At 43.7% G+C, this 22684-nt stretch overlaps 2 protein-coding genes and 4 non-coding genes across 6 annotated transcripts in view; 5 read left to right on the forward strand and 1 right to left on the reverse strand.

The window, feature by feature from the left end:
- The window catches only part of PBRM1 (polybromo 1), a 56602-nt gene extending 42633 nt beyond the window's left edge, over nt 1-13969 (reverse strand). The window contains 11 exon segments of the mRNA XM_050312678.1: nt 107-205; nt 2731-2816; nt 4097-4195; nt 4964-5032; nt 5569-5685; nt 6330-6470; nt 8771-8918; nt 9470-9567; nt 10273-10428; nt 11454-11576; nt 13869-13969. Of these exon segments, the coding sequence (XP_050168635.1) occupies nt 107-205; nt 2731-2816; nt 4097-4195; nt 4964-5032; nt 5569-5685; nt 6330-6470; nt 8771-8918; nt 9470-9567; nt 10273-10428; nt 11454-11492 (1052 nt within the window). The 5' untranslated portion in view covers nt 11493-11576; nt 13869-13969.
- Nucleotides 13970-14080: 111 nt separating this feature from the next.
- GNL3 (G protein nucleolar 3) lies at nt 14081-21563 on the forward strand. The gene is made up of 15 exons (XM_050312686.1): nt 14081-14116; nt 14503-14561; nt 14960-15097; nt 15721-15834; nt 16003-16086; nt 16282-16417; nt 16959-17062; nt 17357-17492; nt 17778-17865; nt 18234-18417; nt 19035-19177; nt 19908-20044; nt 20497-20735; nt 21049-21130; nt 21219-21563. The coding sequence occupies exons 1-15, from the start codon at nt 14104-14106 to the stop codon at nt 21305-21307; spliced, it is 1746 nt and encodes a 581-aa protein (XP_050168643.1). The 5' UTR covers nt 14081-14103; the 3' UTR covers nt 21308-21563.
- Nucleotides 16477-16552, forward strand: LOC126638976 (small nucleolar RNA SNORD19). Its single transcript, XR_007628724.1, has one exon. It is a non-coding gene; the product is annotated as a small nucleolar RNA SNORD19 (small nucleolar RNA).
- Nucleotides 17622-17695, forward strand: LOC126638977 (small nucleolar RNA SNORD19). Its single transcript, XR_007628725.1, has one exon. It is a non-coding gene; the product is annotated as a small nucleolar RNA SNORD19 (small nucleolar RNA).
- Nucleotides 18089-18166, forward strand: LOC126638979 (small nucleolar RNA SNORD69). The gene has a single exon (XR_007628727.1). It is a non-coding gene; the product is annotated as a small nucleolar RNA SNORD69 (small nucleolar RNA).
- Nucleotides 18697-18772, forward strand: LOC126638978 (small nucleolar RNA SNORD19). Its single transcript, XR_007628726.1, has one exon. It is a non-coding gene; the product is annotated as a small nucleolar RNA SNORD19 (small nucleolar RNA).
- Nucleotides 21564-22684: the final 1121 nt, after the last annotated feature.

The following is a 22684-nucleotide window of genomic DNA, read 5'->3' on the forward strand; positions in this document are numbered from 1 at the left end:
AGTGAAGAGGACTCTCAACAGCAACAACAAAAACCCAACCAAACATAACGTGGTATTTCCACATGACGACGAGCCAGCTTTTCCTCCAAGTGCACAGTTTACTTACCGATAATATTTGTTAGAAGAATTTCTCTCATCCCCAACACTGCCTTTACCCTGTGAGGAAGGACCTGTCAGCTTGGAAGCAGCCAAATTTGATGCAGTCCTTAAGGCAGAAGAGACAAGCCAAGGAAAGGGGGAGGGAAAAAAAAACAGGCCCACCTTAGACCCATGAAAAGATGCAGCAAAGGAAAAAGCTTTTTACAGAATCACTTTGGTAGATCAGCCAAAAAGTCCAGAGACGGGTGTGTTTTGAAGCTGAAAGTTAAATAATACTGGGATTCATTCAGTGCTCCAGCATTAATGTGGATTTTGTTTATAAAGGCAGAGGAGGGTTTAGCTCAAGCATTAATAGCTGTACACACAGCTCAGCCTAAATAGCAGTGGAAGCAGCCAACAAAATGTTCCTCAGCACCCAGATAAAGCTCATCATACAGGTCCAACCGGGTTGGATTAAGTTTTAAAGTCACTGTCAGGTTGGCTGGCAGGGCATATTGCCAAGCAAATGAATTTTGCCACTTGATTTAAGGGAGGACAGTTAAATGCACCCACAAAGAGCAGTTCAGTACAACAAAGGAGACAATGAGCTCGGCAGTGAAAAACATGACTTGACACAGGGGCAACATACACAACTTAGGTTAGTAGCACTGTGATGAATTTGAGTTTGATCCATCAATGACAAAGAATAACAGAGGTAAATTGCAAAGAAAAATACAGGAAATTAACTTGAAGTGAGTTTATGAGGGAATTTTACTGAAATCAGCAACAGGTAAAGGAGAACTCTTCTTTAAGACAATTAAACATTCGGGAATTTAAATGAAAAATAATGATTTTGTGAAGCTGATTCAGGACAAAAACAAAAAAGAATAATGGTTCAATAAAAAAAAGCAACCAGTGAAATACAGAAGAGCAGGTCTGGTTTCCATGATACTTTTACTCTCATCTCCATTTTTTTTGCATGCAGCCCAATGTTATTGCAGCCCGCTTCAGGCCTTCTTTTTTTCCCCAAGTTAGAGAAACAAAGAAGGGAGCTGTCAATTGTTCTGACAGATGACTTCAGGATTTCTATTGAGAACACAGTACATGACAAAACATCCAGAACAAGGGAGCTGAGAAGTGGAAATGGGTTGGCAGTGCAAGAGAGGAATTCAACTAACAAATATCAGTGTGATTTATCTGTCATCCCTTCTTATACAATCAGCTTTATTTTGAAGAAAAATGGTTAAGCCTTAAAATTAAATATGACACCCTGAGCTTCATCAGTGGCCAATACAGTGAGAAAAATAAAATCAAATCACAATTTAAATAGGAAACCTCTGTGTCTTTATGTAATTCTGTTAATGCAAAGCAAACATGTATGTTCAGTGTCTGTACAATCAAGGTCTTCTGGCACTACACACACATTTAAGAAGGAAAATTACTAAAATATACGTCAGGAATTACTCCCTAATAGTATTTCTGCTTTCATATTTTTATATGCTCCAACAGTGATTCACCCAACCATGGGAAGGAAGCTGATGCTGAACAAACCAACCAGAACAAACACCTCTCAAAAAATACCAAACAGCAAAAATCAATCAGGTCACTTCCACTTCTTTCACACATAACAATCCCAGGCAACACTTTTAATACTGACACCACCTACACAAAAATAAATTAAACTACCTTTCAGTTAAGTAAGGAGGCAGTTAAATAAGGGTCTCCAGTTGTACCATACAAACCTTTGCAGGAAATGTCAGCAGCTGTTTTCCAGCACCAGAAAGCAGTAAACAGCTCAAATACATAAAGATATTCCACCTTGTAAGAGCTTCACAACTCCCTGAATGACTTGCAAGACTTGACTTTACTTTTGTTTATATAAATGGCACGGCTTATACTGGCAAATAATATCTAAACCGACTTTTGATGCTACTCGTAAGTAAAAAGTTTATATAAGAAGAAATCTAATTGCATTTCAGATGAGAAACATTTATAATGACTGCATCCCTTCTCTGCACGAACTTTGACAGGAAGAAAATGTTGTTTCCTAAATAAAACCATTCCAAGAAACAAATAGAGCTGTCAACAGTGTTTTATACCTGTCTGTTCAGGACCAAATCTACATTTCACTGACAATAAGTCCAGATGTTCAGTGTCCTGTGGCTCTTCTTAGAGCTACTAATCACTTCTCAAATGAGTTTATATAATGTGGATTTCCCTCCAAATATCTTTTGCCCAAGGTCCTGTTCCTAGATTTTTGCCCCTACCTAATTAACTGTGAGCTCTTGTGTGTCAGCTCCTAACAAGCCTGAAGAATATCCAGCATTTTTCATCAAACAAAGCCCCTTGTTCCTCACTACTCCTTTTCTGGTATTGACTTACAACCACATGGTGGAAGTTGGCCACAGCTTAAGTTCTAAAAGAGCCAGTGACAATATTTTCTATAATCAAGCACATCACAGAAATATTTCACCACAGCAGTAATTCAGTGAAAAAGCTTCCTTCCAAAACCTGTAATTTATAACTTGGCAAACAACAATAAACTGAGTTTCCAAGCAATTATTTCCCACGATATTCTCCACAGCAAAATTAAGGGAATGTCTATAGAGGTGTTTAGATGAGATTACAGAAAGAACTCTTTATTTGCAGTACCTGATTCGGAGGCTTGACTTGGCCAACTCACTGTGTTCAATTTCAGCCTTTTTCATGTTAAATATCTTTTTAATAGCATTTGCATCCTGTCAATTAAAAGAGGTTTTTTGTTTAATGCTGAAAGTGAAGAACGTTATAATCAGGTATATTCATCTATCTAAAAATCTAAAACAAAAATGAAGGTGTTTTTACACTTAGATATAAAACAATTCTGCATGAGAAATGAAGCAAAAGAACAAAGTCTGCCTGAAATACACCCACACTCATTTTACAGTGGCCTTAAAAAACTGAATAGAACAGCTGAGGAGCTTAGAGCTGGTTTTTTTGTCATCTAGTTAAAAAAAAATCTACAATTTGCAAATATACAAAAATACCACGGAGAACTAAACAGGAAAAATAAAATCTGTGCCTTTGCAATCAAAGAGTTACCACCAGCACCAAGGCTGACAATGCCTGTTCCCTCTCATTCTACACCCAGGGACTGCATTCCAAGAGTAACAGCTCACAAAACAGGGATGGCAGTTCTGAGTGGGGTTCCAAGTGTGAGTAATCCCACCAGGAACTGAAACTACAATCCAGACACAAGAGCAGTTGGGACAGTCCAAGAGCCACTTACGTAACAGTGCTCTGCATGCACAAGGTCTCTTGCTAAAATGCCCTTAGAACCAGAGCACACAAAGGAACCCTTTGCCACTGCAATTCTCTCTTGCAGAGTACATGGAGACAGCAAAGTGACAGTCTGAACATCAAACGCTGCTGAACTCGGTATGGAAAAGACAGGAGGTGCAATTTGGTCACAAAAACATGGCTAAAAGGGAGAGGATCTCTGGGCAATAGTTCTAAGATCTGTGGGCTCCTTTCTTATTGCATAATAATCTGGACATAGCTGGAAAACGAAAACAATCTGTGCATTCCCATAAACTTGTCACAAAGCCATTGTTCTCCCAGCTCACAGAACAAAGGAGGCAGGACTCTGCTTTTGGACCTTATGATGCCAATCACAGACAGTTCCTGCAGTGTGCAAAGAGGTCCCAGCTCAGCACTGCCCCTGACACTTGAAATTGTCGTTTCAGCCACTTTGACTTCAACCACAAGAACAGGGATCCTCCACTCGGCCAAAGAAGTCGTGTCATTCATATCCCAAGATAAAATTTAACTGGAAAAAGTCATGTAACTCAGGGGAAAAAAAAAAAAAGTTGCATGTACCCCAATTCTACTAAAAGCAATATACAAAAGAAAAAGCCACTAATAGCTATTTTCACAACATGCAAAGAGTCTTGTGAGCCTTATGCTAAAGATTCATTAATGGCTCAATCAGCACAGAAAGCAGCAAAAATCTGAACTCAAACTGTGAATTGAAACCAACCTTGAATACTTGTGATCCAGGCTCATTGTAGGTTTTGGCATTCTTTGCCAGAAGATCTATGTCCTTGGCCATTGCATGAATGCTTTTGTAAGTTCCATTCTACACAACAGAAACCAGGACTGGTTAAAGTGGCAACGTTCAGACAGCATCAGAACTAAGTCAACAGTGAAAAGCAAAGGGAGTTCATATAGAATAAGGGGAATGTTTACAGGAAAATGATAATGTATTTATAAAGAGGACAGATCAGTATCTGGAAAAAGTAATCAAAAAAAGAAAGTAACATACACACAGGCTAAGTCCTTATAAAGCTTATGAATGCTAAGTAAAAGACTGAAAAAATACTTAATAGACCATATTATCTTAATTTGGAAGAGTTCTGACAAAATGCTGGTTTATCTTTATTCTCTAGTTCAATCACTCTATGTCCTTTCCCTCACTACTACACAAAATGCTAAAATTACAGAACAAACCTTCAAATTACTGGAGAAGTAAGATGAAAAATGCAACAGTACAAACCATCTATTTATAGCACTAGAACAAAAGGAGGTGATGATAATGCACGACCAAGCCCCAGTACTTCAGTGTTTCACATTAGCAGCACTTGCCAAGGAACTGCTTTAAACCACTAAACATCAAGGGACCCAAAATATTCCGGCTCAGTGCCAGCCCACCACAGTTTACAAGGCTTGATCTTCCACACAGCTACTTCTCCTAACCCAGGACAGATTAAATCAGCACAGTGTGCAGATTTTTTAACAGCAGGAGAAAAACACATTCCCTTCCCCACCACCCTGAATTCTGACTTCTAACAATTTTAGGATGCTCATTGTTACACAGGTCTGATATATTAATATGTTCATGCTGTACCTGTATCCTTTGGGCAATAGTTTTGAGATCTATGGGTTCCTTTATTATTGCATAATAATCTGGATATTGCTGGAAAACAAGAATTAGGTTTGTATTACTATAAAGAGTCACAAAGCTGTGGTTCCAACAGCTCACAGGAGAACTGCTGATCAGGACAGTGTAAACTTCACAGACAGGGCACTAGGCTTCAGCTGGGACAAGCCAGGTCATAAGGCACACACAAGGAATTGTAATTCATCAACAACCTGACCTAAAGGAGCAGTTCTGACTGAAAGTCAAACACATGGTGATGGTCTTCAGAGTGTTTATTCTGCTGGTTAAAACTTTTTCACCACAGAACAGTGGAATCAGACATATTTAAAAAGTTAAAAACTCTGCATCCAAAAACCCCCACAACAACAGTTCCCTAAAGTGGCAGAACAGGGTAAGCCCTGATGGGTAGGAATAAAGAAGGGAGGGAAGTTCTCCCAACAGCTGGAGTTTGTCAGTGATGAGATAGAACCAAAGAACTGCATCCTGAGTGAGGCCATCACAGAATATAACACCAATTATAAATATAGCCAAGTTTCCAACTCAGATCACAGCGATGTTACTGAAATACTCACCACTTTAGAGGGAAGTTTCTGAAACAGTTCACTTATGAGGCGCCCTGATGGGTTTGTGGCAACAGCTACAGCTTCAAGAAGCTGTTCAAGAATTTCCTTCAGGTAACCTGGAGATGACTAATGTAAGAAATGATGTCACAAGAAGTTCTAATAGCAGCCACAGTGGAATGCTTCAAATTGCACTGATATATAGGAATTGAAAGTTCAAACACAGAAAAAATCAGCTACAAAACATGGATGCAACTTTTGAAGACAACATCGTTTATGTGTTTAGGGAAAACAGGACAGCAAACTTTAATTTCAGGTTTACACTGCAGACTGTCAGACACACATCACACTGTCAGTGAAAATGTGAATCCCAACATGACACAGTCCAGACAAGCCCAAACTTCCTCTCATCCTATCTGGCTTGTAAACCCCTCCAGGAACAGCTGCACTAACTGAATGGGACACTTGCTGGAAAATGATGTCATCAGATGGAAGGCTTGCCTGCAACAAGGCTCAGTGTTGGCCCAGTATCGAGAACACATCATATTATTTCAGCTGAACCAGAACCAGGCTTTATCCATATCAGAAAACTCCAGTGCTTTTTGCTTTTGCTAAGCAGAATAAAACACACATCCCAATGCTTGCATAAGAAATACCCTTTGGGGTGTAATTTAACGATGAAAATACCACTCAATGCTTTTTCACCCTCTCAGACTCAGCTGACACACACAGCCACGGCCTCCCCCACCTGCAGCTGTCATGCCCACACTTACCAATTCCGAATTTGCTTGATTGTCGTGCCCTTCCTCGTCATCATCTTCCTCCTCAGCATCACCTTTCTGCACAAACTCGTTTTTTGTGCGCAGGTAGAGCTCCCAGAGCTTGCAGGCAGCTTTATACTCAGGAGAATCGGGCTGCAAAACCAAACCAAACATTCTAGGTACAATTCAGATTGCTCTCATCTGAAGGAAACTTATAAATTATTTGCTGAAAGGTATTAAATGCAGTTAGTAAGCAACAGAAAACCTGGGAAGTTCCTGCTTCACTCATTCCTCAACAAAGAAGTTAAGAATCGCAAAAAGCACTAGAAAATATAACTCCTATCACTCCAAAGCATCTAAGTCTTCAGAAAACTTTTAGCAATAAAATTACCTGGATTGAGGCATGGATAAGCCAATTAGATGAATCTGGAGAAATCACTAAGGTTTGCTGAAGCACAACATCACCAGTATTTAAAACAGAGTGAGTATCAGTTAAAAATGTGATTTAAGCCAATACTGCTGCCACTGTGTGGTACTTAAAAATTAACTTGTCCAGAAGACTGCCAATAAACGTGCCAATATCTCTGAAAGCACTGCAATGATTTACACTCAGCATTAACTGGGAAATTCTAACAAACTTGACAACATGCTCCCAGCTGGGTACACCTCCAGCTGCACGTTTTGGAAGAGCTAAAAGAATTACTCAGAAAATTACCCTCTGTAAGTACAGAGTTGGTAGTGGCAGGCAAGCACGTGCCTATTAACATCACTGCTTCAGAACACCACCCAGAACAAAGAGAGCTTTTCAACTCATTTATTTTTCTTTCCCTTTCCTCTGTCATTTAAGCTCTATTTCAGGTACTCCTGCTGATATGTCACCTTATTACTGCTGATTACACCCTTCTTACTTCACCCTCTCAGCCTCTGACAGCTTGTAACACAAATGAGAAACCAGCATGAGAACTGCTCTTAATCTTAAATATCCTCAGCACCTCAGAGCAGGTGTTGGTTACGAGCAGCACATTTTAAGGGTGTTCTGCTCCACATTAATACTCCTTCTGTATTAATGCAAGATGCTCACAAGTGTGAGGCTTGAACTGTGATGCCAAAACCCCAAAGGTTTCTGTTCTGCTCCAGCACTGCCAAGAACCCCCCTGCTGCAGTAAAACCCTTGGCAATGACTCCCTGTCCCTGGTTCACACGTGCCACGGAGCTGTGTGGGTAAGGGAAAAGATGAGAAAAGGTTATGTTTGTGTGCCACCCCTCCAGCTCACAACTCCATAACTATATCCAGAAACTTCAGCACTCCTTCATCCCAGAATAATGGCCACCTGTTTCTATTCTACATTCAGGATTTTTATGATGCAGTCATAATTTCAAATCCCCCACTCTGCAGGCAAAGGCAGCACACGTTCTGTAAAACTCTGCTCATTCTTTCCTGCCATCAGGTCCTTCTCCCTCAAATATAAACCCATTCATGTTGGCTTTTTCATGGTGAGTGCCTTGCAAAGCTCCAGGAGCACACAATGAATTTGGAAATCTTTGTAGTTTTTCCACTGGAAGCAGAATGTACAAATGCATTAATCCATAAATCTGTTTTTCAAAAAGCTACACACACACATTAGCAAAACACGCCCTGCTTTTCTGAATATCACCTGGTTATGGCTGCTGAGTTATTCAGAAATCATTTCAGATCATCTCCAAAGTCAAAGATACATGAAAGAGAATATCAGAGGGTTTAGATTTGCTGTATCAGCTCAGTCACTACCTACAATCTCAGTTTTATGGATTTAAAGTAGCCTTTCATTAAACAAGAGAAATCCAATTTTTTCCCACCTTCTTATGGAAACTGCAATGAAAGCATTTACATTAACATGTAAAATAAAACAAACACACACAGTTTGGGGGAATGGCCAGGGGGTTGCACCCTTGATGAAATCCATTGTCATGTGCACTCACAATTTATCATCGCTGACCATGACAATCAATGTGCCTTTTTTCACTTCAGTAAGTGGCAAATGGGAGAGAAGGATTCAACACTCCTACTGGATGCTTGTTGTTATGTATAAACATTTCCTTTTGGGGAAAAAAAATAAATCTTTTTCTATTTCTAAAGGTTAAACAGTCTGTGTTGTAAAATGAGAAGGCTTTGACAGAAGAATATTTTTCTCAGTTTACATCTCTATTTTTGTTTTTGATCTCTTTTGGAAAACTACAAGAAGATCCTCCCCACGTTACTTTACAGTTTTGCACAGAGAAATTGCTGTTGTAGCATGTCTAATGAGGAGGATACAGTCAACCTGATGGAAATATATGCAAATAACTGCAATGTGTGCTGTTCTCTCACTAGTAATACAGGCTAAACTGAAGTTTATTGGCCAAACCAAGGAAGAATTTGAACATATCTTTACTCTTTCACAACAAATTTGAGCCTTTACATGTATTTTCCTCACCTTATAGTAAGCCTTTGCGTTGTTGAAGAGAAGCTGGAAATCAGCAGTCAGCACGTTCACATCATCATATTCCTCCATCTTTAGCTTTTGTTGGATTTTCATTAAATCAATTGGCTGAGAGACCACTTCATAATAATCTGGCTGATTCCTGTTGCAATGACAAAAACAGGCATTATAATCCAAGAGTAAAACCAAAACCACAGCACTAAAGCTTGTACATGTCTGTGACTAAAGAAAGAAAGTTCCAACGCATTTTTGTTCCAGCTAAAAGATCTGCACAGTGGTCCATTAGTCAGCTTACTTTAGATATGTCCTGTTATCATCCTCAGTTTTCTGAGCTTAAGATAAAATTCAGTCTCTTACTTATCTACTGCATTTTTCAAGGGTCACCTCTATTAACCTCTCCAAGATATACCCCAAGTGTTACATTCCACCACTTATGTACAGTATTTTATAATCAAAGGCAGAGATGTCTTGGGAAGGTGCCACAAAAAACATTTTAAATTAATTCAGTGGCTTTTTTGCCTGGAAAAGGGCACTAATGTTAGCACATCCCACTGAATAACGAGATCAAATACGTGGATCAAACACTGGTGTGAAACTATGACATGTGTAGCTTAGATTTTGCACAAATTAATGCTGAAGTATTTCTCAATTTCCACCTTCCTCCCTGACTCCCTCTCAGGTTGGAGGCCTCACCTTCGCTTCGGTGCCCTGATGAAGAGCTCGCAGAGGAGCCTGCCCTGCTCATCCTTGTAATCCCGGATGGTGTTGTAGAGCTCATGGCATACAGCAATCTGAAATGCAGCAGCAATGAAGTCAGGAGAAAGGACAACGTCTCAAGGAGGCAACAAACCAAATCCTGCTTAGAAAGGTTAAGACAAGCTGCCAATGCCCAGCTCTCAAGCAGAAGTGAGATGTGACTGGAGCACCTCCCACAAGTATGCCACGTATGCACAATTTTCATTTATCTTTTGGACCCAGGGAGCTTTATTTCAATGCTAATTCTAAGTAAGACAGGCAAAATGTAAATGAATTCAGTGCAATTCTCTCCAAGTTACAGCCATCTATGAAAACAACAGGGGTTCTTCTGCCCTGCAATTAATTACCATCAGACTGCTAACTCAGAGGCGTCACAGAAGCTTTGTACACTTGAGCAATCACTGCCTGTGCTATTCCCCACTTATCCTCTCTGCATCTGCTATGCAGACACAGCTCTCAACTCCTGCAAATTATGATTCCAGCTCCTTCCCCAACATCCTCCCATCTGCTAAAATCATCAGCAGAAAAAGCAAAGCAGCAAAAGCAGAACAGGAAAGAAAAAGATGAAACTGGGGAGACAAGACCAAACCAAAGCTGAGTGAGATCTGAAACAAAGCTCAGCCGAGGTAGGAACAGATTGAGAACCAGTGCACGCTGTTCCATATGATCACCCATTTCACAATCCCAGACAGGAGACAGTATCCCCAAGAAAAAAAGCTGGATAATAAGAAGGTACTAACAGGATCTACGGTTGGGAGATTGGAAAGTCTCCTCCTTTTCCTGCTTGGGCCTGGTGTGTTTGTGGAGTGATGGGCATCGTCGAAGTCTCCTCCGCTGACGCTGCTGGAAGGTGAGGTAGCTCTTCGCCTCTTGGAACCCATGGAATCCAACTTCTTCTATAATGAAGAGACATGTTCTTAAACTCGTGACACTGCACCCACACCCTCTGGGAGGGCTCTGGAGGAGTTATGTATGTGTGTTATACACTACAGGTCAGTTAAACCACAGATCCAAACCCCAGCTTTGGGGAAATTCCCAAGAGCAAAGGGAAGTCAAAATGTTCCCCCAGTTTTATAGTCACCAATGGCAGCAAGGTCAGAAACTCTCAGGGTCACAGTGATGGGATGAATTTAGTAGCTCTTACCAGAATATGTTCTTCAACTATCTAAATTTTGATACCCCATCCCATGCATGGTAACTAAGCAAGAACCACTGTTTTCACCAAAAAAGCTGTACAGAAACACATGCTCAGTTCTGGTGTGAAAGCACATCATCCCATGTCAAACTAAAAAAACAAAACCAAACAAAAAACAGACCAACAAAACAAAAATGCAGACAAACAAGCAAAACCAGGAAGAAAACAGATTACAAATGAAAATGGTTACTGAATACCTTGTGTTATTGTCAAGTGGAAAAAAGTTCTGGACCGTCCTGTGCCCTCCCACTCCCACTTTATGTGTAGGATGAATGGCTCAGTCACTGAGAAGCAGAAAAAGCCACCCCCTCTTTCAGCCATAGCTTTCCATTTACCAACACAAACAGTGACAAAAGAACAACCAGCGTGCAACAACTACGGTCATTTATGGAACAAGCTGTTGGCTCTTTCCCAACTTCCAGTGACAGCATCAGAAAAATATCTTTATTTGTGGCTATCTCAAAGGCTGGAGACAGAACAGATCCATCTAACCCAGCCCATAACCATTTTCCAACCAGATCAAGGAATTTTCCTCCAGGAAGCTGGTGTTGCTCGGCTGATTTACAAGGTATGGTAGCACAAGGTAACTGCACTAAAACAGTTATGTCAGAGGCAGGTCCAAGCACACAAACGAGATGAATAAGGCAGGAATAATTAACAGCAAAAAGCAAAACAAAAGGCTAAGGCAGAGGAATGGAGACCCAATCAATAATTTACCAGATTTACCAGAGTAGAACCAGCACCTCGAAAAGCCAGTCTCCTCATAGTGTCTGATGGCCAAGCACAGATACTGGGAGAAGGTGACACTCTAAGAGTAGCAGAGCAGTAATGGGGTTAGGACAGCCAGAACTGGAAGACAAGAAGAAGGAAAGAGAGAGAGGAGAAAATTGAGAGTAGATAGATAAGGAATAACTACATATGGATAATTACAGCAACAGAGGAAAAAAAGCAAGAAACAGAAGGTAACTTTTTTTAGCCCAGCAGAAACTCTACAAAGTAATTTTGTACACAGAATGCCAGACACTTCTGTCATTTTCACAGCAAAAATACATTTCTCTAATGTTCCTGAATACATATTACAGATTTCACAGCCACTTGCTGGAGAATGATTCATCAAGCAGAGCAGAGAGTAAACATAAGTGATATCTGACCTGAGAGTAAAAACCAGAAAGCAGTAAAAGTTACAGAATGCAAAGTACTACAGTGCTTACAACAACAAGATCATGCTAAGGTCAAGAAACGTTTCATAAACACCACAGTGATGATGCACCTCCATCACTCTTCAGAGTGGGGTTTTACCCTCAGAACTAAGCAATATTAAGTATCCAGCCACACAGGCTCACTAAAGATATTCTGTTTCAATTCCTAATCAGTCTCTAAGCCTTGGTTTTTTCCCCCATAAATTCCATGTGAAACGCACAGAACCATTTTACAGCAAAATCTTTGCTTCTTATGGAGTTTATCCAACCACTGCCTTCAGTCAAACCCCAGAGAGACTCTTTTCCTGTTCAGCACTCTGGACATCATCATAACACAGACAGGCAGAGAAATCCTGTGCTTTATCAGCAGGCAATTCATCTTGGGAACAACCAGCCCCTTGCTTTGGCACTGCCTCCAACTTCTGTCTGCGGGCCACAGTTTGGAATGGCCAAGAGCAGGAGTGCTGGTGGGCAGGCTGATGGGAGACACCAGTCCTGCTGCGGAATAAAGGCAGGAGGGACTACATCTGGTCCAGCCAGGAACCCAAAAGTACACACTCAGTCCAATCCCACCCCGAAATAAAGATTTGGGGACCTTCCAACCAGCACCTGCCTCCAAACTGCACAGCAGCTTCTCCACATCCACGACCCAAGGCACGACTGCCATGCACTGTCTCTCAGCCACACACCGACCCTGGTGAACACCTGTGGGATCCTGACACCCTGAGCACTCTGTACACAGCCCCCAAAACCCACTTTTCTCCTCTAAAAACCGTGCAAAACACACATCAGTCTGCACAACCTCGTGAATACTCGGTGAGGGATCTGCTTAAGCAAAACTCCTGCAAAACATGAGGCTCCTAAATGCAAACTTCCCTCCAGATCTCCATGCTCCCAAGCACAGATAACCCTGCTGCCCACAGAAATGTATTGTTTTGCTTAAGAACACATCTCCTAGACTTTCTTCTGCAGTCTAGCTGTGAAGCCAACGTGTGAGCTGGCTCACAAGCCTCAACAGTCACACCAAGAATCTCCACCTCCAGCGCAACAGGAGCTTGAGCATCTTCTCAGGAATCGCTCTCACCACCCGTAAAAATGTCACAAAGGCACAGACAGCTCCACGAGAAATGCTCTGGCCATCTCTAGCTCTGCTGCACACACAACAGGTGGAGGGGCTGTCTCTCCCAAAGCTGAACCAGACTGAGCACCACAAGTGTTACCCTCCCTCACCTCACCACACGGAGCAGTTTTAGGCACATCAGACACAACACGCTCAAAACAAGCCGATCTGCTCTAGCACACGCTTCATTTTCTGCCTCCGTGTAGAGAAGCGCTGGAAGCCCAGAGATACCACGGGTGTCGTTATCGGGGTCTGCCACGTTTCAACAGAAACACCGAACACGGCAAATTTAGCCGAGGGAACGAGGGCGGGAAACGCGTCCAGAACTTCCCCGTCACCGATCCCATTGAAACCCGCGCCAGGACGGGACGAGGGGGGCGGCAGCACCGGACACCGCAACAGGACCGAGCCGGGGAAGGAGAGAGAGGCGCCGACACCCCCCGACACCAACCCGGGGAACAAACAAAGAGCCGGACACACGATTCGCGCGGAGCGCCCCGAGCGCCGGCCGGGGGGAGCGGCACACAAAGAGAACGCCGGGGCTGGCCCCAGGCCCACGGGACAGCGGTGCCGGCCCGGCCGCAGCACCGGCACCCGGCCCGGCCCGGCCCGGCAGCACGGCGGGAACGCGGCGGGCCCAGCGGCGCGGCCCAGCGCCCGCGGGAGGGTGACAGGGAACAGGCGGCGTTCCGCGCCCCGGGCCCGGCGCGGCGGGGCCGCTGCGCGCTCGGGCGGCGCCGCCGCCGCCGCCACACAAAGAAAGGCAGCAGCGGCCTCCAGGCTCCGGCCCGCACCTCCCTCCCCGCTCCCCGCGCCGCTCACCCCGCCGGCTCCGCTCCGCGCGCCGCCGCCGCCGCCGCGGGCAGCCCCGGTGGGTGCGCGAGGTCCGCCCGGCCCGGCCCGGCCCGTCCCGCCGGTCCCGCCCGCACCGACACCGACACCGCCGCCGCTGCCGCAAAGCGCGCCACGGCCCGCGCGACACACAGCCCCCCCGCGGCCCGGCAGCGCCGGCGCGCTTTACGGCAGCGCCCGGGAGGCGGGAGCACGTGGCGGCGCCATGAGGAGACCGAGTGAGGGGCGGGGAGCGGGATCGGGGAACGGGAACGGGCACCGGGAACAGCGACAGACGGAGCCCTGCGGGCGGGGGTGGCGGTGGAGGGAGGCGGCGCGGCACCGCGGGCTGCCCGCGGCCGAGCGAGCGACAGGGGCCCGGGGCGAGGGATGGGACACCGGGACAAGAGAATCGGGCACCGGGACAGGGGAATGGGACACCGGGACAGGGGAATGGGACACCGGGACAGGGGAATCGGGCACGGGAGCTCGGGGGAACGGCGGCGGCGGGAGCTCGGCCGTGTCCCGGGGTGGGGGGATGTCTGTGTCGGTACTCGGTGATCCCGGTTCCCGGTGATCCCGGTTCCCGGTGATCCCGGCACACGCTGATCCCGGTGCGTTGCAGAGCTGAGGAAGGCGAGCAAGAGGCTGAGCTGCCACAAGCGCTATAAGATCCAGAAGAAGGTGAGTCCCCATGGTGCGGGATCTGCTGCTAGTTAAAGCTCCGTGTTAATTAGTTTAACGCTAAAAGCATTTTTACATGTTACTATAGAATACTGAAAGCATTTTTTGGTGTTAGTACAGAAATATGTTGCGCGTGTAGGTGTACACAGTAAAGTTATTATACTGCACGGTAAAGAGTCCGGGCTCCAGTGAGGAATTTGTTTTCGAGTGTAGCTCTTTTACATCTTTCTGTTTTACATGATTTGGGGCTGGTGCATTCACGTGTAGCTTTATGATGACACATTATGCAGACAGACCCCCTGGCGCAGGTCAGAAATGTGCCGGGTTTTACTCTCGAAGTTTTTTTTGGGGGGGGAGGGGGCCTTAGACTGAGTAAGTGTTCTTGTTCCTGCCTCCAGATCAGAGAACACCACCGGAAGGTCAGGAAGGAGGCCAAGAAACGTGGGCACAAAAAGCCCAAGAAGGATCCCGGAGTTCCCAGCGCTGCACCGTTCAAGGGGGAGCTTCTACGGGAGGCGGAGCAAAGAAAGCAGAGGGTAAAATAGACCTTGTGGCAAAGAGGGCAAGAACTGAAACCATTCCTGTCTTCGAGGAAGCTTTGTGTGTGCACCAAAGGTGCAGCTGTGGTAGATTGCAGATGGTCCCGGTAGACACAAACCTCGGAAAAACAATATGTTTATTTCCAGGAATGTACAGTGTGCAACAATTGGCTCTTTTATTTTTAACCTTCTGTTTCTCACTGTAAGTATAAACATGGCAGAAGAGTCATTTTTAATGTGCTCCAGAGTAACTCTGATGGTGAGATACAGGGATGTGCTGAAAGTTAAACCTTGGCATGATGGGATTATACAGAAAATAAGGATATGCTGGCTGCAGTAATGTGGATGGGAGCAGCACAGCTGCAGTGGTTGCTGCACAGCTGATATTTTGGGGTCAAGCAAATGGCTGGTTGGCTCTGGGTTTGAGGCAGTTGAAGGTGACAGTACTCTTTTCAGGGTAGGATGCAAAAAAACATGTCCCAGTGTCACTTGGATAGCCAGGACTTCAAATTGAGCTGTGTCAGGAACTTGGGTCAGACACAGGGAAATGGGGAGAAAGAACAGTCTTCCTTGCCACCTTCAAAGACGTTTTATCTGGCTTGGGTTTTGTTTGCAATCAGCTTGAAGAACTGAAACAAAAGCAGAAGCTCAACAGACAGAAAGAACATGAAAAGAAGAGGAAGCTGGAAGCTAAAAAGAATGCAGCCAAAATCAAGGAAAAAGCAGAGGGAAAGGTGGGTGTCCTGTATGATTTTGATTCTGTGAGGCTTATAAAAGTCATCCTGAAACTGCACCTTCTCAAGCAGCATGTTACATGTTACATTTTTCATGCTGTGTACACACACAAGTGTTTACACTAATTCTCATTGAAATAATTCCTTTCTGTTTTTATTTGCCTTCAGGAATCCTCTGGCAAATCTAAAGGAAAGACTAAAAAGCCTCTGAATAAAAATTCAAAGAAATCCTTCTGCAGGGAGCTCAACAAGGTGAAATGCTTCAGCTATCTTTATATCATTTGATGAGAGTCAGCAACGAGACCACTTGTTATTTCCCTTTCTTTGGCATTACTGTGCAGTTGCTGGAAGGGATTTTACAACAGGGAGTGTTAACAACACAGTAACTTTTGTTGTCATCTGGTGTGTGATACCTTATTTGAGAGTCTTGTCTCGTTTCTAACCCAGGTGCTTGAGGCCTCAGATGTGGTTCTGGAGGTTTTAGATGCCAGAGATCCAATGGGCTGCCGCTGTCCTCAGCTGGAGCAAGCTGTCATTTCCTCTGGGGGAAACAAAAAGCTGCTCTTGGTCCTGAACAAAATCGGTAAGAAACACAGGTTTTCTCCAAGTGTTACTTGGTCACTGTGTGGTGCTGTGGTAGGTGAGCTATGAAGAAGATTTTAAAGGAATCTGAGATTCCATTGAAGACATTTGTTCCAACTCTGAGCTCACTAAAAAAGCTGGAAATTACTGAGTTACCAACAGCTAAAAAACCCAAAATAAAATACCAAGAACAAAGGGAACTTTGTATTAGAGTAGCCCTTTCAGGGATGGTGGGATAATAGTTCACAGAACATCACTCTGGATCATACACAGTCCTCTAGCAAGACCCCAGCCTTAAAAACCTAATACAGGGGCCAAAAATGTAATTGGGATGTGTTCTGCTTAGGGCAGGAAAAGCAGACACTGGGTGCCTTGGGGGAAGGTACCCTGCACTTTAGTAGCATTTTCAGCCCAACATTATGTATCATAAAGGAACATCCTAAATGGACAAAATGTGGCCAGATTTCTAATTCCACATCAGATTTCCTACACACAGTGATATTTAAGATTCACAGGAGTGAAAGAACTCTTTTTTTTCCCAGATTTAGTGCCAAAGGACAACTTGGAGAAATGGTTGAATTATTTGAAGAAGGAGTTTCCAACAGTTGCTTTTAAATCAGCAACGCTGATGAAGGACAAGACTGTGGTAAGAGAGACAAGGCATGTTGTCTCCTGAGTGAGCTGTGTGTTTGCAATCATAAATGCTGAGGAACAGGAACTCTTTATTCTATGAAATTCCTTCTCCCCTTGTTTGATTACACTGCTGTGACTGATGGATATGCCTCTACACTTCAGCTGAGCTTTGCAGTACAGGGTGGGGGATTCTTGCCATTTGAAATTACAGTAGATTGATAAATATAGATCAATAAACAGAATATATATATTTTACCTTCCTAAATAGCTCCTGACCGTGGGGTTTTTTTGCCTTTGAATCCTGTAGCAGGAACAGTTCACAAAAAGACGTAGACATGTTGATTTATCAAAACCCTCTCAGTGTTTTGGAACCAAATGCCTTTTGAAACTTCTTCAAGAGCACGGCAAGACTGAAAACAGAGCCATTCAGGTTGGGGTAGTAGGTGAGTGTTTCTGGACAGACAGGAGGAGTTTCCTTCTTCCCTGTAAAGCTTTGGGATCCTGTGATACAAAGTGGGTAAAACTGTTAACCCAGGGTTTGCTAAGGAGCTTTCCAGTCCTTGTATCAGTGTGAGAAATGAGGATACACACTTTGTCTGACTTCTGTAGTGAAGACTTCAGATCCAACTCTGATCTCACACTGATGATGCACCTTAGCACAGACACTTGGAAGAAGCAGTTTTGATCAGTGTTATTTAACTTACAGGGATTTATGTGATTTCCTTCAGGTTTCCCTAATGTGGGAAAGAGCAGCATAATCAACAGCCTCAAAGGAGCGCGTGTTTGCAATGTCAGCATAGCAAGAGGTGTTACCAAGTAAGTTGAGTCTGATAAAAGCTGATCCTCTCCCTGTTTCTTGTGTTCCACTTACCTTGAGTTTTGTTTGTGTAGTTTCCCTCCATTGGGTGCAAAACAAACCCTTGTGTGCAGTTTTAAACGCACACTTCAGTTTGCAAGATGAAAGAGGTTGATCTGTGTGATGGAAGCTCTCACCAGAGGATACAGTGTAGAAACTTTTTGTAGGTTTAGATTTCTGTCCTACACAAAGCACATGATGACAAAACACTGAAACTGAGACTGTATGAAGTCCATTCAATCCAACACTGAGCTTTGTGTCTTACATCCCTCACCATCATTACTGCCTTCACTGACCATCTACTCACAGTGCATTTTTCTCTGAATAGGTCCATGCAAATTGTGCACATTGATAAGCAAACAAAGATACTGGACAGTCCAAGTATAATTGCAGATCCTTCCAACAGTGCCCTGGCTCTGGCCTTGAGAAGTATCATAGACACTGAAGAACCAGGCTCAGCAGATGTGCTTGAAGCAGTAAATGCCATTATAAATAACTGCAGTAAGCAGCAGGTGAGCTCCATCTTTTTCCACATCTCTCCCTGCATTTCACTTCTCTCTAGGTTTCTTAGGCCCAATAATGAAAGTTCCTTTCATTTCAGCTAATTCTGATAGTTTTTGCACTGCTTTCCCCTACCCATGCAGAGTAGCAGTGCCAAGTGTGATCCTTCATCCTTACCAGCAGAAGGCAGAACAGCATGCCATGATCCTGATGGCCGGAGCATTATCACAGTAGCTTTCCTGATATTTAAACAACACTGCTTTTAAGATCTCATCACACTATCACTGAGTGAAAAATGATGATATTCTTTCTGTATCCTATTGTTACAGTGAAGACCTCAGATCCAACTCTGATTTCACTCAAATTAACCTAAGCCTAATGCCCATGCAGTGACTGCTCTCACAGACCAGTGCTCTGTCTCTGTACACCCACCAGTCTGGGTGAATGCCCAGGAGGTTGTTGGTGAAGAAGGCATTTTGCTTTGCAATGTTTACTCCCACCTGCAAGAGAAAAACAGCTCTTCACACACTCACATGTCCTCATTGTAATGCAATTTGATTTGCTCTTTTATTCCTAAAGCTAAGAGGAAGGTGGGTCTCTCTTAATATGCCATCTTCTTTTGCCCTAGGTAATGATGCACTACAGTATGCCAGATTTCAGGAACCCTGAGGAGTTTCTATCTTTACTTGCTCAGAGGAGGGGCATGCTGAAAAAGGGAGGTGTTCCTGACATAGAAAATGTAGCTAAGCTGGTGCTCTGTGACTGGACAGGGTATGTATGCTGTGAACTTGGCTCTGTGCTGCTCACCTTTCTCGTGTTGTTAATCCAGCACAGCAGAAACCCCAAGTCATGCAGAGCACTTAGAAAGTTCCTTTTTTCCAATTTTTTCCCTTGATTTCTCACATTTTACTTCAGTAAAGAGCTGGATTGGCCAACAGAGTTAGGGAATGCCATCCATGGATAATTTTCTGAAGTAGAGAGGGATACATGACAGAAGTCAAAGCACATTAACTCCAGAGCCAGTTTGCTGACTTACACTGTGACTCTCTCAGGGAAATTCGCCTTCTTCTCCAATGCAGAGTCCATGTAGTTCTCTTCTACACAGGAAAGGATGTGGCAAATTTTCTGTGGAAATTTATGCTGGTTCCTGTGTTCTGAGGGTGGGAATAAATGTAACTCAGAATCAGTAATTGACTGTGATTATTTCTCTTGCTCAAGTTGTTCAGCTGCTTTTACAGCTCATGATTATACAGGCAGGTGATTTGTGGTGACACAATGTATGCCACTTCTTTTCCCTTTCAGGAGTGGGCAATCCACTTAATACTGTTGACAACTTCAGAGTCAAAATTAAACAGCTATTAAACTGCTATTAAACAGCTATTAGTGCATGAGTATTTAGGTTGAGAAGTTTGAGAGCTTTGTGCTCTGGGTTTATTTTTAAATACAGTGATTTAACTATGTTATCTTTAGTTAGTTTTTAATGCTGATTTTTATTTCCCAGAGGCAGAATAAGCTACCACTCAGAACCTCCAGGATCTCAGACACCACCACCCTATCTTACAGAACAAAAAATAGCTGAAATGCAGGAGGGCTTTAATTTAAAGAACCTAGAAGAAGAAAACAGGAACACTGTTCAAGGTAGGGCTGTTACTGTGATACACTGCCATTAATCACAGAATGGTTTGGGTTGGAAGGACATGAAAGATCCATCTCACTTCAATCCCCCTGCCATGGGCAGGGACACCTTCCACTAGACCAGGTTGCTCAGAGCCCCATCCAGCCTGGCCTTGAACACTTCCAGGGATTGGGGAGCCACAGCTTCTCTGGGCAACCTGTGCCACTGCCTCACCACCCTCACAGGGAAGATGTTTTCCTAATATCTAATCTAACCCTACTTAGGCAAACTTACCTGTACTCAAATCCAAGATTTTCAGCTGCTAGCAGTCTCAGAATTGTCCTTTGTTCTGCCTGCCTATGTGGGAGTGCTCTGGCAGGGAGGGGACAAGACTAAAATGTGTCCTCTCAGGGTGGGCATTATACCTGGTGCTGTCTGACTGGGACTTAACAGACACTTACCATGCCTTTGCCAGCTTTAAAATACCCCAGCCCAGCAAGCAGCATCATTTTCCAGTCAGCTGGTATGGCAAATGGGACAATAGAGGAAAATAAAGTGATAGAGGAAGGATCAAACTGGAAAAACGTGGGAAGAACCAAGGAGGAGGAAGAGGAAGAAGAAGAAGAGGAGGAAGAGGAAGAAGAGGAGGAGGAATTTACAGAAAGCGATGATGATGAAGATGATATGGAAGAAGAAGAAGATGATGTTGAAGAGGTAAATTAAGGTTTCTACCTGTTTAGATCCTGACACCAAGAACCCAGTCAGTGTCCTGCTGTGAAAATGAGGCACTGAGGCCCTGTGGAGACACTGGATGTGATCAAAAAGCCTTTCTCCTCCAGATAAGGGCTGGGCTGTTTCCCTCAGTTAAGGAAACAACATTGTTCTGAGTCACTTGCCTCAGCAGTGTGTTTAACCAACTGTCCAAGGGGACATCCACTTTATCCTCAGGGTCTATTAGGTTTCATCTGCATGGGAGGTCTCATTAGTCATGTTTGAATAACACACCTCTGATCTCTCTGACTTGTAGGAAAACAAAGTTCAGGTCACCAGGAAAGCAAAGCTTGGAAAACAAGAAGCAAACCCTCCCAGTTCAGAAGAGCAGATGGCAGGTCTGTATGAAGAACTCTGGCTTCAAGGGTGGTCTCTAGTACTCAGCACTGGCACTGGTTTCACTAACACCTGATTTTTTGTTCTCAGAAGGTGAACATTCCACTTCCCTGTCCTTCAGCTTAGACAAGCCAGCAGAGGAGGATGATGCCTACGATTTTAATACAGACTATGTGTAACAATCAGGTGGGCAGGCACTGGTTGGACACTCTTACTGCTGGCCTGCAGAACAGCCCTGAAGACTTGAGTTGCAGCAAAGCTGGAGGAAAGCTGCACACCAGAGCTGCTGGAAAGACTTACAGCTGTTGCTGTATCAAATAATGTATATAATATCCCTTGATGGTTCCAGATTTTATACAGTCTGGGAAACTGTTATTCAGCTTTGAGCTATAAAGTTTATTTCCTGTATTAAATCCTATTGAAAAAAATTCCTAATATGCTGAGTTAAGTCTGTTCACTTTGTCTTATAAAAAGGTGTTTCAAAAGGATAAATGGTTTGTCCTTTTCACTGCAAAACTATGATAGATCTTTAATTCTAGTCACATTCAAGCAATTCAATTTCAAGATGAGCTTTTGTTCCTGCATCAAATTTAATGGTTTTTCCTAGAGGATTACAGGGACTGTATCCCTAGAGCATGAGTTCAGACAGTAACTCTTCAGTATATTTTTGCAAAACTTGTAGAACTTTATTATGTAAAAAGTGGCTAAAAAATGCTCCCTATTTGAGCTAGACATAAGGTACTTTAATCTGTTCTGGACCTTCATGGGGAAAAGTAACTGAGATACATTAGTAACCCTCCTTCACTGGGGAACGAGGTGCTTGTTCTTACAGTGCTCTTCACCAAAAGAGTTATTTCCTGGTGACACCTGTCCTACCTGGCCAACAACTTTGAAATATAAAGCAAAACACTGCCCTGTGCAGTCAGGAAGCGTTACTGTGCTCAGCCTGTAGCAGAGCTGGGATAGCAAGAGAATTGCCAAGAGGCCCTACAGCTGCTCCAAGAATAAATGCCTTATATTGAGCATCTTCATGCTGTGAATCTTCCTATTAAGTCTGATTTCTGTGTTCTTTAATAGATAGGTGTGTTTTCCCTAAAGGTATGAGGCATGGTCCTCGTAGGCAGCTCAAAAAGGTGTCAAGTGCTGACACAAACAGATGGAGTTTCTTCAAGCCTCCTAAAACACAGCCTGCTCATCTGAATTAAGATGGTGAATTAAGCTGATACAGTACAATATTTCAAATTTTGGTAAGTGAACTTATTACTGCTTCAAGGACAAGAATTGTTCATCAACACCCAGCAAAAGAAACAAAAGACAACAAACCAGATCGACATCCACAACAGAACTATAGGCAGTGACTGCAATGAGACAAGCAGTTTGAAATCCTTTTAAATGACAAAGCAGAATTAAAACCATACTCAGAGTCCTGAAGGAGCCCTTGTCCTCTGCTGCCCTGTATCTCACACCATGCAGCACTCAGCTGTCATTGCATGAACACAAAGCCTTTTGTCTAAACATCTTGCACAGAGAACTGTTCACAAGCATGTGGCTTCAGT

This window comes from Myiozetetes cayanensis, unplaced genomic scaffold (assembly GCF_022539395.1).
Source record: "Myiozetetes cayanensis isolate MyiCay16 unplaced genomic scaffold, myiCay2020 scf18, whole genome shotgun sequence".
NCBI lineage: Eukaryota > Metazoa > Chordata > Aves > Passeriformes > Tyrannidae > Myiozetetes > Myiozetetes cayanensis.